The sequence below is a fragment of the Ranitomeya imitator genome, chromosome 7 (genome assembly GCF_032444005.1).
Source record: "Ranitomeya imitator isolate aRanImi1 chromosome 7, aRanImi1.pri, whole genome shotgun sequence".
Classification (NCBI taxonomy): domain Eukaryota; kingdom Metazoa; phylum Chordata; class Amphibia; order Anura; family Dendrobatidae; genus Ranitomeya; species Ranitomeya imitator.
The window spans coordinates 136,663,768-136,679,090 of NC_091288.1; the positions used below are offsets into that span (position 1 = coordinate 136,663,768).

The 15,323-nt window shown below is 42.9% G+C and overlaps 1 protein-coding gene across 1 annotated transcript in view; it reads right to left on the minus strand.

The window, feature by feature from the left end:
- The window catches only part of VPS16 (VPS16 core subunit of CORVET and HOPS complexes), a 412,925-nt gene that overhangs the window by 354,279 nt on the left and 43,323 nt on the right, over positions 1-15,323 (minus strand). Inside the window, exons 2-3 of the mRNA XM_069733839.1 lie at positions 6,106-6,194; positions 983-1,080 (exon numbers count right to left, since the gene is read on the minus strand). Of these exons, the coding sequence (XP_069589940.1) occupies positions 983-1,080; positions 6,106-6,194 (187 nt within the window). The remainder of the gene's footprint in view (positions 1-982; positions 1,081-6,105; positions 6,195-15,323) is intronic.

The following is a 15,323-nucleotide window of genomic DNA, read 5'->3' on the forward strand; positions in this document are numbered from 1 at the left end:
AAAAAATTAAGTTAAGGGTACCATCATTTCTGTCCAAGGCTATTTAATGAGTTACTTTTTTTTAAATTCTGTGGAAGCATTGTTGAAAAGCAATGTCTGACTTTCAGTTGCTCGTTTTTGTATATAGATTTATTTTCAATCACAGCGCGGTCATCTGCTGATATTACCCTATACTCACAATTAGGGTGCGCCACCGTAGCTGTAGTCAGGCTTACCTGGATTAGGCCCCTACTAAGATTTGTCGACCCCTCTAAGATGAACCACTAGCTATGCCTCTGCTCAGGGTGTATAATTAATACTCAGAATGGATGGTAGTAGATCTAGAGATGCAAGACCATATAGTTTCTGGAAAAAAATGTATGTAAGTTAGGGAAGACCTATTGGTCAGTGGTCCTCTGCTACTCTGATTCCAGGTTCAGCAGTGATGCACATATGGCACCTGACCAATACAGCTACTGATTGTTCATTGCTAGTAAATGGTAATCAAAGGCCATCGGAAGAAAACCACAGAATGAGTACAAGATTGAATGGCAAGTAAACAAGAGATTGTTGTTTTTTTTTCATTTTAGGACAGTTAGTGCTCCATTTTTGCTTTTTTAAATTCTCTGACAACCCTTTAAATAAAAAGAAAGTACGGTAATTACTATAAGGCTCTTTTAAAATTCTCTTGTCATGTGGGGTACTTCTGAAAGAGGTCACCTGTTGTACTTCATCCATAAAACGCAGTTTATGATTTTCTTTACAGCTCTGAGCCTTTAAAATATATTAGTCTATTGGCGTTATCTAGCTCCATGTTTACCAAACAGCAATGAAATCTTATTTTTCTACAAATGGCATAGAAACCCATAGCAGTGTTACTTTGGAGCACACACGAGCTTATACTTCGATATGTAGCTAGAAAGGTATGGTGTGTATGATGCCCCGATCACTCTACAATTCTGATATATCACACCTGCATAATTATAACTGGAAACAGATTTACCGTTATAGTGGATAAAAGAACGCCGGAGGCAGAATAAATCTCCAGCACGGGTCTTGAACTGCTGGCTCTCTCTTTTGTCAAATAATTTTTCATCAAGGCTGGGAAAAAAAAAAAAAGTTAGAAAATAATAAGATTGCATGCTTTACAGACCTGGGAGTAACTGTACACTTGTTTCCTTCGCAAAACTTCAATATATTATAGAGGCTTAACCCAACCAAGAGCCTGGGCTTTTTACCCTGCATTGTTCTACATTTACGACGGAGTGTTAAAGGGATGTCCACTTCCAGGTATGAGGGCCCCAAATGGAGTAGAATACTTAAAGTAACAAGCACATTAGGTGCTCACCCTACCCGAGTTCAGAACGGGCCTCTGGCCACAGCTCCTGTCTTGTTGTTTTGACTACAGTGATGGCATCAAATCAATAGGGTGCATCCCCAACTGAGGTTGACGGAGCGCAACACTGCGCTGAGAAACTAGCAAGCGTGCTAACGTTTGCTGGTGTGACATGGCTGTAATAGCCAGACATTGAGCTCAGAGTCTCGTGCACCGAGCTCAGCATCTCATGCCGCCAACCTCAGTGCACTATGTTCACAGCCCAGAACGCCAAGCTCAGTGGCTGGCTAGAGCGGTGACACTCCTTGTCATGTTGTCACCACTATGGACCAAGTGCTGGGTCAGAAGCAGGAGCTGGGAGCCGATACCAAACCCAGAGAGGGCGAGTACTTTATGGAGATTCTTATTTTAGGCAGTTTGGGGCCAACGTTCTTGAAAGTAGAAAACCCACTTTTAAAGTCCTGTAATCTAGAATTATAGCATAAGTTTTGTACACTAAGGGTAAGTTCACACAGGGCGTTTTTGCAGTTTTTTTTTCTGCAGCAAAACCTGATCTTCTTGGCAGGAAAGAAGCGGTGTCAAAAGCACAGGTTTAGGTGCCTTTTTGGTGCGTTTTTTTTTCTCTTTGTCCATGCTAATGTCCTTGGATTTTCAGCAGCAAAAACGCAGCAAATAATGATACCTGCGTTTTTGCTGCATTTTTGATGTTTTTTTTCAACACCCATTCAAGTCAATGGGTGAAAAAACGCAGCAAAAACGCTGAATGAAGTGACATGCCCTATGTAAAAAAAGAACGCAGGAAAGCACAAAATACTGATCACATAAAAAACCAATGTGTGTGCATGAGATTTCTGAAATCTCATAGGCTTTGCTGGTACTGTTAAAAGCAGCTGAAAATTAGCATAAAAAAGCAGCAAAAAACCGCAGCAAAAATGCCCTGTGTGAACTTACCCTTATTTTTTCTGATTTTTCAACAGAGAAAAGTGGTGGGATTCCAATTTTTATTACATTCTAAAAACGTATCTTTACTTTATTAGTTCCCTTAGAGGACTTGCATCTGATAATAGCCAAGGAGACATTGAGAATTCCACCCCCCCAGCTGCCAGGAACCCCAAGCAAGCAGCAGCAGCCCGAGATCGTGTCATTTAAAAACTGATGAAAGTGGTCGACAGAGGTATTTAAATGGTAAGGCTACGTTCACATTAGCGTTTCCCGACGCAGCATCGGGAAACGCAGCGGCGACGCATGCGTCATGCGCCCCTATGTTTAACATGGGGGACGCATGGACATGCGTTGTGCTGCATTGTGCGACGCATGTGTTTTTTTTTGCCGCAAGCGTCGGGCAAAGAAAACGCAACAAGTTGCATTTTTTTTGCGTCGAAATTTCGGCAAAAAACTACGCATGCGTCGCAAAACGCAGCGTTTGTGTGCGTTTTGGTGCGTTTTTATTTGCGTTGTGCGTTGCGTCGCCGACGCAGCGGCGCACAACGCAAATGTGAACGTAGCCTTAAATGGCAGAAATTGGAGCTCGTGGTTAATGCTGTTACAGGCAGATACCAGCAGTGTAATACAGATGACATTAATGGGTAAGGAATGGCCGGCAGTGTAATACAGATGGCATCTAATGGGTACGGAATGGCCGGCAGGGTAATACAGATGGCATCTAATGGGTACGGAATGGCCGGCAGTGTAATTCAGATGGCATCTAATGGGTACGGAATGACCGGCAGTGTAATACAGATGGCATCTAATGGGTACGGAATGGCCGGCAGTGTAATTCAGATGGCATCTAATGGGTACGGAATGGCCGGCAGTGTAATACAGATGGCATCTAATGGGTACGGAATGGCCGGCAGTGTAATACTGATGACATCTAATGGGTACGGAATGGCCGGCATTGTAATACAGATGGCATCTAATGGGTACGGAATGGCCAGCAGTGTAATACAGATGGCATCTAATGGGTACGGAATGGCCGGCAGTGTAATACAGATGGCATCTAATGGATACGGAATGGCCGGTAGTGTAATACTGATGGCATCTAATGGGTACGGAATGGCCAGCAGTGTAATACAGATGACATCTAATGGGTACGGAATGGCCAGCAGTGTAAAACAGATGACATCTAATGGGTACGGAATGGCCGGCAGGGTAATACAGATGGCATCTAATGGGTACGGAATGGCCGGCAGTGTAATACAGATGGCATCTAATGGGTACGGAATGGCCGGCAGTGTAATACAGATGACATCTAATGGGTACGGAATGGCCGGCAGTGTAATACAGATGACATCTAATGGGTACAGAATGGCCGGCAGTGTAATACAGATGGCATCTAATGGATACGGAATGGCCGGCAGTGTAATACTGATGGCATCTAATGGGTACGGAATGGCCGGCAGTGTAATTCAGATGGCATCTAATGGGTACGGAATGACCGGCAGTGTAATACAGATGGCATCTAATGGGTACGGAATGGCCGGCAGTGTAATTCAGATGGCATCTAATGGGTACGGAATGGCCGGCAGTGTAATACAGATGGCATCTAATGGGTACGGAATGGCCGGCAGTGTAATACTGATGACATCTAATGGGTACGGAATGGCCGGCATTGTAATACAGATGGCATCTAATGGGTACGGAATGGCCGGCAGTGTAATACAGATGGCATCTAATGGGTACGGAATGGCCGGCAGTGTAATACTGATGGCATCTAATGGGTACGGAATGGCCGGCAGTGTAATACTGATGACATCTAATGGGTACGGAATGGCCGGCAGTGTAATACAGATGACATCTAATGGGTACGAAATGGCCGGCGGTGTAATACAGATGGCATCTAATGGGTACGGAATGGCCGGCAGTGTAATACTGATGGCATCTAATGGGTACAGAATGGCCGGCAGTGTAATACAGATGGCATCTAATGGGTACGGAATGGCCGGCAGTGTAATACTGATGACATCTAATGGGTACGGAATGGCCGGCAGTAGTGTAATACAGATGACATCTAATGGGTACGGAATGGCCGGCAGTGTAATACTGATGACATCTAATTGGTACGTAATGGCCGGCAGTGTAATACTGATGGCATCTAATGGGTACGGAATGGCCGGCAGTGTAATTCAGATGACATCTAATGGGTACGGAATGGCCGGCAGTGTAATACTGATGACATCTAATGGGTACGGAATGGCCGGCAGTGTAATACAGATGACATCTAATGGGTACGGAATGGCCGGCAGTGTAATACTGATGGCATCTAATGGGTACGGAATGGCCGGCAGTGTAATACTGATGGCATCTCATGGGTACGGAATGGCCGGCAGTGTAATACAGATGACATCTAATGGGTAAGGAATGGCCGGCAGTGTAATACTGATGGCATCTAATGGGTACGGAATGGCCGGCAGTGTAATACAGATGGCATCTAATGGGTACGGAATGGCCGGCAGTGTAATACAGATGACATCTAATGGGTACGGAATGGCCGGCAGTGTAATACTGATGGTATCTAATGGGTACGGAATGGCCAGCAGTGTAATACAGATGACATCTAATGGGTACGGAATGGCCGGCAGTGTAATACAGATGGCATCTAATGGGTACGGAATGACCGGCAGTGTAATACAGATGACATCTAATGGGTACGGAATGGCCAGCAGTGTAATACAGATGGCATCTAATGGGTATGGGTTCTACTCCTAAACATGTTCCATACATGGGAGAGCAAGAGGAGCAGCACTCACCGTGAAGTCTCTACAACTGTGTGACCGAAACACAGTGCATTTTTACAGAAATTGCAAGTGGTGAGTGCCGCTACACTTGCTTTCCTCTGAATTTTCATGATAATTTACAAGTATCAAGCTGGGCAGCGCAGGACATGGTTATTATCTGGATATATTTTGCATGATTCTATTTTTCCTGGCATTTGGGTGCACTGGTAGTGACAGCATTTTTTTCTTTGGTCCTTGGCCATACATAGGAACCTATCATAGGACATACAAATTCAAATTCAAATGAGCTTTATTGGTAGGACTAAGTACACGTTAGCATTGCCAAAGCACATGGTAAAAAACGCATACTATTACATCCTATATCAGAGAGGGGTTAACATGAAACAATATAAAATAGCAAAATTGAAGTGAGTAGACTAAAGATTTATCACAATTTGCACCATTTTTTATAAATGTGAGCAGTTTTTAGAAGGATTACTAAAATAATAATAATTATAATTATTATCTTATAATCTTTTTTCATGTAGCACCAACATATTCCGCAGCACTTTACAATTTGAATTGACTTTTATATGTAAATACTTGCATTAGAACCAATTAGTAGATTAGTAGTTTTTGAAATCCAAAGCTATAATATTTTTAACTTAAAAGTAGCTATATCAACTACTATAAAAGTGATAAATTACAGTAGAACAAAAGTGAGTACACCCCATTTCATTATATATCTTTTCATGGGACCACACTGAAGATCTGACACTTCGATACAATGTAGTCAGTGTACAGCTTGTATAACAGTGTAAATTTGCTGTGCCCTCTAAACAACAACACACAGCCATTAATGTTTAAACCACTGGCAACAAAATTGAGTACACCCCTGTACATGGACTACTTTACTTTGTATCAAAGTGTCATATCTTCAGCGTTATCCCATGAAAAAAAAAAATTACAAAAATGTGAGAAGTGTACTCACTTTTCTGACACTATATAATCCATCCTGCACCAAATTAATATTGTATCATAAGAAGCCGTAGTAGATTATATAGCCAAACATACCTATTGGTCCTCCATATGGGCCTACAGATACAAGGCAATCTTTAAATTCTTCTTTAATGTTCCATTCCATTTGATACAAATCAAATTTTCTACAAGCAAAAGAAAATCTTATTATTTAACAAACAATAGTAAAAAGAATAAACAGGGTATTCCCATCATAGACAGAATTAAGTCCAGAATTATTTGGACAGCAACCGAATCTTTGTGATTTGGGCTCTGCGTGCCACCATTTTGGATGAAGCAGTCTTCTACTGGCTAGACTGCAGTTTTGTTTCAGGATCATAGGTGTAACACCAAGATGCATCCGTGATGACTTGACACAAAAAAAAAAAAAAAAACAGGGTCAATTTGTGCCTGTTCTTTCAATTCCTGACTCAGACTGTTCTCCCTCTAATCGTCGGAAAGCAGCCGTGGAACAAACGTTGCCATAAGGCTACTTTCACACTAGCGTTAACTGCAATCCGTCACAATGCGTCGTTTTGCAGAAAAAACGCATCCTGCAAAAGTGCTTGCAGGATGCGTTTTTTCCCCATAGACTTGTATTGACGACGCATTGCGACGGATTGCCACACGTCGCATCCGTCGTGCGACGGATGCATCGTGCTTCTGCGGACCGTCGGGAGCAAAAAACGCTACATGTAACGTTTTTTGCTCCTGACGGACCGCTTTTTCCGACCGCGCATGCGTGGCCGGAACTCCGCCCCCACCTCCCCGCACCTCACAATGGGGCAGCGGACGCGCCGGAGACATGCATCCGCTGCCTCCGTTGTGCAATGCGTTAAACACTAGCGTCGGAATCTCTCCCCGACGCATTGCGACGGGGAGATACCGACGCTAGTGTGAAAGTAGCCTAATACATCTCATGTTCCAATCTTCAGTTAGGATGCTTTGGCATGAACCCTGGGATGAGTTCAGATATCCAGATACAGTGAAAAAGAAAGAAAAAGGCTTGCTGCAACCCAAAAATAAGTATGAAATCAAAAAGCACTGTAATAGCAGCATGAAAATAAATGTACCGTATATTAATATGTCAAAGTCAGTGAAGTAACGATACACACAACCACGTGTGAAGGTAGAAGTTACAAAACACACAGGAATATTTAAAAACTCATTAAGCTAGTAAAAATAAATGATAGAATTTGCTATTAAAATCAGATAAAAATGAATAAAAAAAAAAATCTGTTATTTCATTATTGCCTGCGGTTAGATCCAGAACACCTCTTTTCTGTTTCAGTGTTCATTACAGTCAGAGATGCTGGAGGGTGGTATATGGTCAGTCGGGGTAACGTGTAGTCCATTCAAACATTTATTGAGAGCTATGGCAAAATGCCTTGAGAAGCCAAAAGGAAACCATTGAGAACATTGGATCAGTGTGTATTAACCCTTTCATGCCAGAGCTTGTATTCACCTTTGTGACTACGCCATTGTTTTCAATTCTCACCAGTGTCACTTTATGAGGTAATAACGCTGGAACACTTCAACAGATCGCAGTGATTCTGACTGGGCTGTGGAGTTGGAGTCGAAATCCATTTTGATGGCGTTAAGAATTGGTATAAAATGGACCAACTCAGACTCCTAAAATACAGTTGTGTGAAAAAGTGTTTGCCCCTTTAATGATTTCCTATTCTTTTGCATGTTTGTCACACTTAACCCCTTTCTGCCATCCAACATACTATCCCGTCCATGTGCCCTGGGCCTGTATGACAATGGACGGAATAGTACATCATAGTGATCGGCCGCGCACACGAGTGGTGTGCGGCCGATCGCCCCGGGTGTCAACTGATTCTCACACCCGCTACTAAGTGCCAGGAGCAGACACAGACCGCTCCCAGCACTTTAACCTCCGAAATGCTGCGATTGAACACGATCACAGCATTCCAGAGCCAGCACAGGGGCTGACAGCCCCTCTGCCTTTGGATCGGAGACCCCGCGGCGTAAAGCGGGGTCCCAATCGCTGCTATGGTAACCGGACATTCGGGTCTCCAGAGCTGAGAAACTTCCTGTTATGCACAGTGCATGTCAAGAAATCTCTCAGGCTAGTGTACAGATCTGCATGCTATAGAAGCTATCAGCCTGCACAACATGATTGTCCAATAGTGGGACACAGTGTAAAAGTAAGAATGAATAAAAATAAAAAGTAATATAATTGTAAAAATATTTAAAAAAAAAAAAAAAAAAAATATTAAAAAGGAAAAAAAAAATCAATATTTATTCTATCAACAAATAAATATTTGAATGAAAAAAAATCTAAACAATAAAAATACACGCATTTGGTATCGCCGCATCAGTAATGACCCGACCTATAAAACTGTCCCACTAGTTAACCCATTTAGTGAACACGATAAAAAAAACAAGGAACAAAACAATTCTTTATCATACCGCTGAACAAAAATAACACATATAATAATGTGGAATAACACGCGATCAAAAAGACGGATATAAATAAACATGGTATCGCTGAAAATGTCATCTTGTCCCGCAAAAAACATATAGCTCAATCACTGGAAAAATTAAAAAAAAGTATTAGCCCTCAGAATAAAGAAATACAAAAACAATTATTTTTTTATATAAAATAGTTTTTATTGTACAAAAGCGGCAAAACATAGAAAAAATGTAAATGAGGCATCGCTGTAATTGTACTGACCCGAAGAATAAAACTGTTTTATCAATTTTACAACACACGGAACGGTATAAACGCCCCACCCAAAAGAAATTTATGAATTGTTGGTTTTTGTTCATTCTGCCTCTCAAAAATCGGAATAAAAAGCGATCAAAAAATGACATGTGCCCGAAAATAGTACCAATAAAAAGGTCAACTTGTCCCGCAAGCAACAAGACCTCACATGACTCTTTGGACCAAAATATAGAAAAATTGTAACTCTCAAAATGTGGTGATGCAAAAACTATTTTTTGCAATAAAAAGCGTCTTTTAGCGTGTGACAGCTGCCAAACAAAAGCCCGCTAAAAACCCGCTATAAATAGTAAATCAAACCCCCCCTTCATCACCCCCTTAGTTAGCGAAAAATAATAAAATTAAAAAAATGTATTTATTTCTATTTTCCCATTAGGGTTAGGGCTAGGGTTAGGGTTGGGGCCAAGGTTAGGGTTGGGGCTAGAGATGGGGTTAGGATTATATTAACGGTAGGGATTAAGGTTGGGATTAGGGTTAGGGGTGTGTCAGGGTTAGGGGTGTGGTTAGGGTTGGGATTAGGGTTAGGGGTGTGTTGGGGTCAGAGGTGTGCTGGGGTTAGAGGTGTGGTTAGCGTTGGATTAGGGTTAGGGGTGTATTCAGGTTAGGGGCGTGTTCGGGTTAGGGGTTTGGCTAGGGTTAGGGTTGGGATTAGGGCTAGAGTTAGAATTGGGGGATTTCCACTGTTAAGGCACATCAGGGGCTCTCCAAACGCGACATGGCATCCGATCTCAATATCAGCAAATTCTGCATTGAAAAAGTAAAACAGTGCTTCTTCCCTTCCAAGCTCTGCCGTGCGCCCAAACAGTGGTTTACCCCCACATTTGGGGTATCAGCGTACTCAGGACAAATTCGATAACTTTTGTGGTCCAATATCTCCTTTTACCCTTGGGAAAATACAAAACTGGGGGGCCAAAATTCATTTTTGTGGAAATGAAACGATTATTTTCACGGCTCTGCGTTATAAACTGTAGTGAAACACTTGGGGGTTCAAAGTTCTCATAACACAACTAGATAAGTTCCTTGAGGGGTCTAGTTTCCAATATGGGGTCACTTATGGGGGTTTCTACTGTTTAGGTACGTCAGGGGCTCTGCAAACGCAATGTGACGCCCACAGAGCATTCCATCTAAGTCTGCATTCCAAACGGTGCTCCTTCCCTTTCAAGCTCTGCCGTGCGCCCAAACAGTGGTTTACCCCCACATATGGAGTATCAGTGTACTCAGGACAAATTCAACAACAACTTTTGGGGTCCAATTTTTTCCTGGTACCCTTGGGAAAATAAAAATTTGGGGGCTAAAAAATCATTTTTGTGCGAAAAAATGATTTTTATTTTCACAGTTCTGCGTTATAAACTGTAGTGTAACACTTGGGGATTCAACGTTCTTGCAACACATCTAGATAAGTTCCTTGGGGGGGTCGAGTTTCCAATATGGGGTCACTTATGTGGGGGGGTTTACACTGCTTAGGCACATCAGGGGCTCTCCGCATGACGTGTTCTCTCAATTCCAGTCAATTTTGCATTGAAAAGTCAAACGGAGCTCCTTCCTTTCCGAGCTCTGCCATGCGCCCAAACAATGGTTTACCCCCACATATGGGGTATCGGTGTACTCAGGACAAATTGCACAACAACTTTTGCGGTCCAATTTTTGCAATTTCACCGCGCTACTTTTTCCCCTGTTTTAAAGTACACGACATGGTAAAACCCAACTCTAACCCTAACTTTAGTCCCAACCCTAACTTTAGCCCCAACCCTAACTTTAGCACCAACCCTAAGTTTAACACCAACCCTAACCCTAACTGGAAATACATACTTTTTTATTTTATTGTTTTTTCCTAACTAAGGGGGTGATAAAGTGGGGGGGGGTTATTTATTATTTTTTCTATTTTGATCACTGTGATAGGATCTCACAGTGACCAAAATAAAACAAGAGGAAGAATCTTCCTCTGCTGGCCGGCAGATCATGGTGGGCACACTGTGCATGCGCCCGCCATTTTCTTCCCGGAGAAAGAAGCCGCGGTCAGGAGGGGACGCAGGAGGACCTGTTGTGAATTCTGTTGTTGAACTCCCTCCTGTGGTCGTGAATGGTACTTCGGCGATTTCTGTTCATGGACTCCCTCTGGTGGCTGTGAGTGAAGCTGCTGCTTCTGAGGTTCCTTACACAGGTGACGTGGTTTATCCTTTTGTTGGCTGCTCTATTTAACTCCACTCAGATCGTTGCTCCATGCCAGCTGTCAATGTTCCTGTGCTGGTTCAGTTCGCTCTTGGATCTTTCTGGAGACCTGTCTCTTCCTGCAAGAAGCTAAGTCCCCGTTTGTTATTTTCTGTTCCTGGTTTTCTAGTCCAGCTTGCTTTCATGATTTTGTCTTGCTAGCTGGAAGCTCTGGGATGCAGGGTGGCGCCTCCGCACCGTGAGTCGGTACGGGGGTCTTTTTGCACACTCTGCGTGGTCATTTGTAGTTTTTGTGCTGACCGCAAAGATACCTTTCCTATCCTCTGTTTATTTAGTTAGTCAGGCCTCCCTTTGCTAAAACCTGTTTCATTTCTGTGTTTGTGACTTTCATCTTTACTCACAGTTAATATTTGTGGGGGGCTGCCTTTTCATTTGGGGAATTTCTCTGAGGCAAGGTAGGCTTTATTTTCTATCTCTAGGGCTAGCTAGTTCTTAGGCTGTGCCGAGGCGTCTAGGCCTGTTAGGTACGCTCCACGGCTATTTCTAGTGTGTGTGATAGGATTAGGGATTGCGGTCAGCAAAGTTCCCACAGCTTGTCCTGTGAGTTTAACCATCAGGTCATTCCTGGTGCTCCTAACCACCAGGTCATAACAAGGACCCAGGGACACCGATAAGTATAACAGGGTCCCCGATCCCCCTATTTCTCTGTCCTCTGATGTGCGATTACATCAGAGGACAGAGAATGACACACCGCTTTTTTTTTTTTTGCGGTCGCCCGTAAACTGTAAATTACCGGCGATCGCAACCCGAGGGTCAGTAAAAACCAACCCGAATCATTTTCTCATGTTCTCTACGGTCTCTGCAACCCCCAGCAACTGAGACCTCATAGAAAATTTGACTCTGGGGGGCACTATACACTTTTTTCACAGCGCCGTTTATTAATGGCACTGTGGTTTAAGTACCCTTAACTGCTGCTCGTTAAGGGGTTAATGATATCTTTTTGGTGCAGATATGGTCTTTTGCTCGCCCATTATTGCATTTTAATTCAATGTTGCTGAGACCAAAAAAAATGTAATTCTGGTGTTTTTACTCTTTTTTTTGCTACGCTGTTTACATTTGGCCATAAAGGAGATTGTTTCAGCTTTCTACTATTGCTGCTCTACTGGCGTGTCGTAAGACCTGTCGAAAATCTCCACCAAACAAAATGATTCCAAACCCAAACAATGTCAGGTCTACGATCCAAATGCAGCTTGAAATGTACAAAAGGCAGTGCATATTACCAATAAAATAAGCAGTGCATATTTCCAAATGTTTTTGCATATGTGACTCACCTGCAGTGAAGTGTGTAATCTGTTTGGATTTGTTTGTGATGTCTGTAAGCAGCTGTGTGGTAGTGTGCTTTGGGGTAGTGTGGTGCCACCTGCAGGTCATTTTTACTTACTACAGGTTTATGAAAATTAATGTTTAATCTGTATTTTGTAATCACATCATCGATGTGCGGTTTGGCTATTTTCTTGCTGAAGGGGGCAAGGTTACTTTAGAAACGGTGAATCATTTGTGTGTGTGGGTGCAGAATGAACAGAGATAATCACCGAAAGAGTGTTTAGAAACAATATACAGCTAGGTCCATATATATTTGGACAAAGACAACATTTTTCTAATTTTGGTTCTAGACATTACCACAATGAATTTTAAACAAAACAATTCAGATGCAGTTGAATTTTAGACTTTCAGCTTTCATTTGAGGGTATCCACATGAAAATTGGATGAAGGGTTTAGGAGTTTCAGCTCCGTCACCCTGTTTTTAACCCCTCACCCCGAAGCCTGTTTTCAACTTCCTGACCAGGCTATTTTTTTCAATTCTGACCACTGTCCCTTTATGAGGTCATAACTCTGAAACGCTTCAACGGATCCTGGTGATTCTGAGTCTGTTTTCTCGTGACATATTGTACTTTATGATAGTGGTAAAACTTCTTCAATTTGCGTTTGTGAAAAAAACGGAAATTTGGCGAAAAGTTTGAAAATTTTGCAATTTTTAAACTTTTAATTTTTATGCCCTTAAATTAGAGAGTCATATCATACAAAATAATTAATAAATAACATTACCCACATGTCTGCTTTACATTAGCACAATTTTGGAAACAATTTTTTTTGTTAGGAAGTTATAAGGGTTAAAAGTTGGCCAGCAATTTCTCATTTTTACAACAAAATTTGGAAAACCATTTTTTTTTTAGAGACCACCTCACACTTGAAGTGACTTTGTCCTGAGTACGCCGATACCCCATATGTGGGGGTAAACCACTGTTTGAGCACATGGCAGAGCTCAGAAGGGAAGGAGCGCCATTTGACTTTTCAATGCAAAATTTGATGGAATTGAGATCGAACACCATGTCGAGTTTGGAGAGCCCCTGATGTGCCTAAACAGTGGAAACCCCCCACAAGTGACACCATTTTGGAAAGTAGACCCCCTAAGGAACTAATCTAGATGTGTGGTGAGCACTTTGAACCCCCAAGTGCTTCACAGAAGTTTATAATGTAGAGCCGTAAAAAAAAAAAAAAATTCCACAAAAAATGATCTTTTTGCACCAAATTTTTTATTTTCCCAAGGGTAACAGGACAAATTGGACAATAAAGTTTGCTGTGCAATTTGTCCCGAGTACGCTGATCCCCCGTGTGTGAGGGTAAACCACTGTTTGGGCGCATGGCAGAGCTCGGAAAGGAAGGAGCGCCGTTTGACTTTTCAATGCAAAATTGGCTGGAAATGAGATCGGACACCATGTCGTGTTTGGAGAGCCCCTGATGTGCCTAAACAGTGGAAACCCCCCAACAAATAACACTATTTTGGAAAGTAGACCCCCTAAGGAACTAATCTAGGTGTGTGGTGAGCACTTTGAACCCCCAAGTGCTTCACAGAAGTTTACAATGTAGAGCCGTAAAAAAAAATTTATAGATTTTCTTCCACAAAAATGATATTTTAGCCCCGAAATTTTTATTTTCCCAAGGGTAACAAGACAAAAGGAACCATAAAAGTTGTTATCCAATTTGTCCTGAGTACGCGGATACCCCATATGTGGGGGGGACCACTGTTTGGGCGCACGGCAGGGCTCGGAAGGGAAGGAGTACGATTTGGAATGCAGACTTAGATGGATTGGTCTGCAGGTGTCCCGATGCATTTGCAGAGCCCCTGATGTACCTAAACAGTAGAAACCCCCCACAAGTGACCCCCATATTGGAAACTAGACCCCCTCAAGGAACTTATCTAGATGTGTTGTGAGAACTTTGAGCCCCCAAGTGTTTCACTACAGTTTATAACGCAGAGCCGTCAAAATAAAAAAATCTTTTTCCACAAAAAATATTTTTTAGCCCCGGGTTTTGTATTTTCCCAATGGTAACAGGAGAAATTGGACCCAAAAAGTTGTTGTCCAATTTGTCCTGAGTATGCCGATACCACATATGTTGGGGTAAACCCCTGTTTGGGCACACGGAAGAGAGCTCGGAAGGGAAGGAGCACTAATACTTTTTCAACGCAGAATTGGCTGGAATTGAGATCGGACGCCACGTCGCGTTTGGAGAGCCCCTGATATGCCTAAACAATGGAAACCCCCTAATTATAACTCAAACCCCAACCCAAACACACCTCTAATCCTAATCCCAACCATAACCCTAACCACACCCCTAACCCTAATCCCAACCGTAAATGTAATCCAAACCCTAAAGGTACCGTCACACTGAGCGACGCTGCAGCGATACCGACAACGATCCGGATCGCTGCAGCGTCGCTGTTTGGTCGCTGGAGAGCTGTCACACAGACAGCTCTCCAGCGACCAACGATGCCGGTAACCAGGGTAAACATCAGGTTACTAAGCGCAGGGCCGCGCTTTGTAACCCGATGTTTACCCAGGTTACCAGCGTTAAAGTAAAAAAAAACAAACACTTCATACTTACCTTCCGCTGTCTGTCCCTCGGCGCTCTGCTTCTCTGCCCTGTGTAAGCCCAGCGGCCGGAAAGCAGAGTGGTGACGTCACCGCTCTGCTTTCCGGCCGCTGGGCTTACACAGGGCAGAGAAGCAGAGCGCCGAGGGTCAGACAGCGGAAGGTAAGTATGAAGTGTTTTTTTTTTTTTACTTTAACGCTGGTAACCAGGGTAAACATCGGGTTACTAAGCGCGGCCCTGCGCTTAGTAACCCGATGTTTACCCTGGTTACCAGTGAAGACATCGCTGAATCGGCGTCACACATGCCGATTCAGCGATGTCTGCAGGAAGTCCAGTGACGAAACAAAGTGCTGGACTTTCTGCAGCGACAAACGACATAACAGCAGGATTCTGATCGCTGCTGTGTGTCAAACTGAACGATATC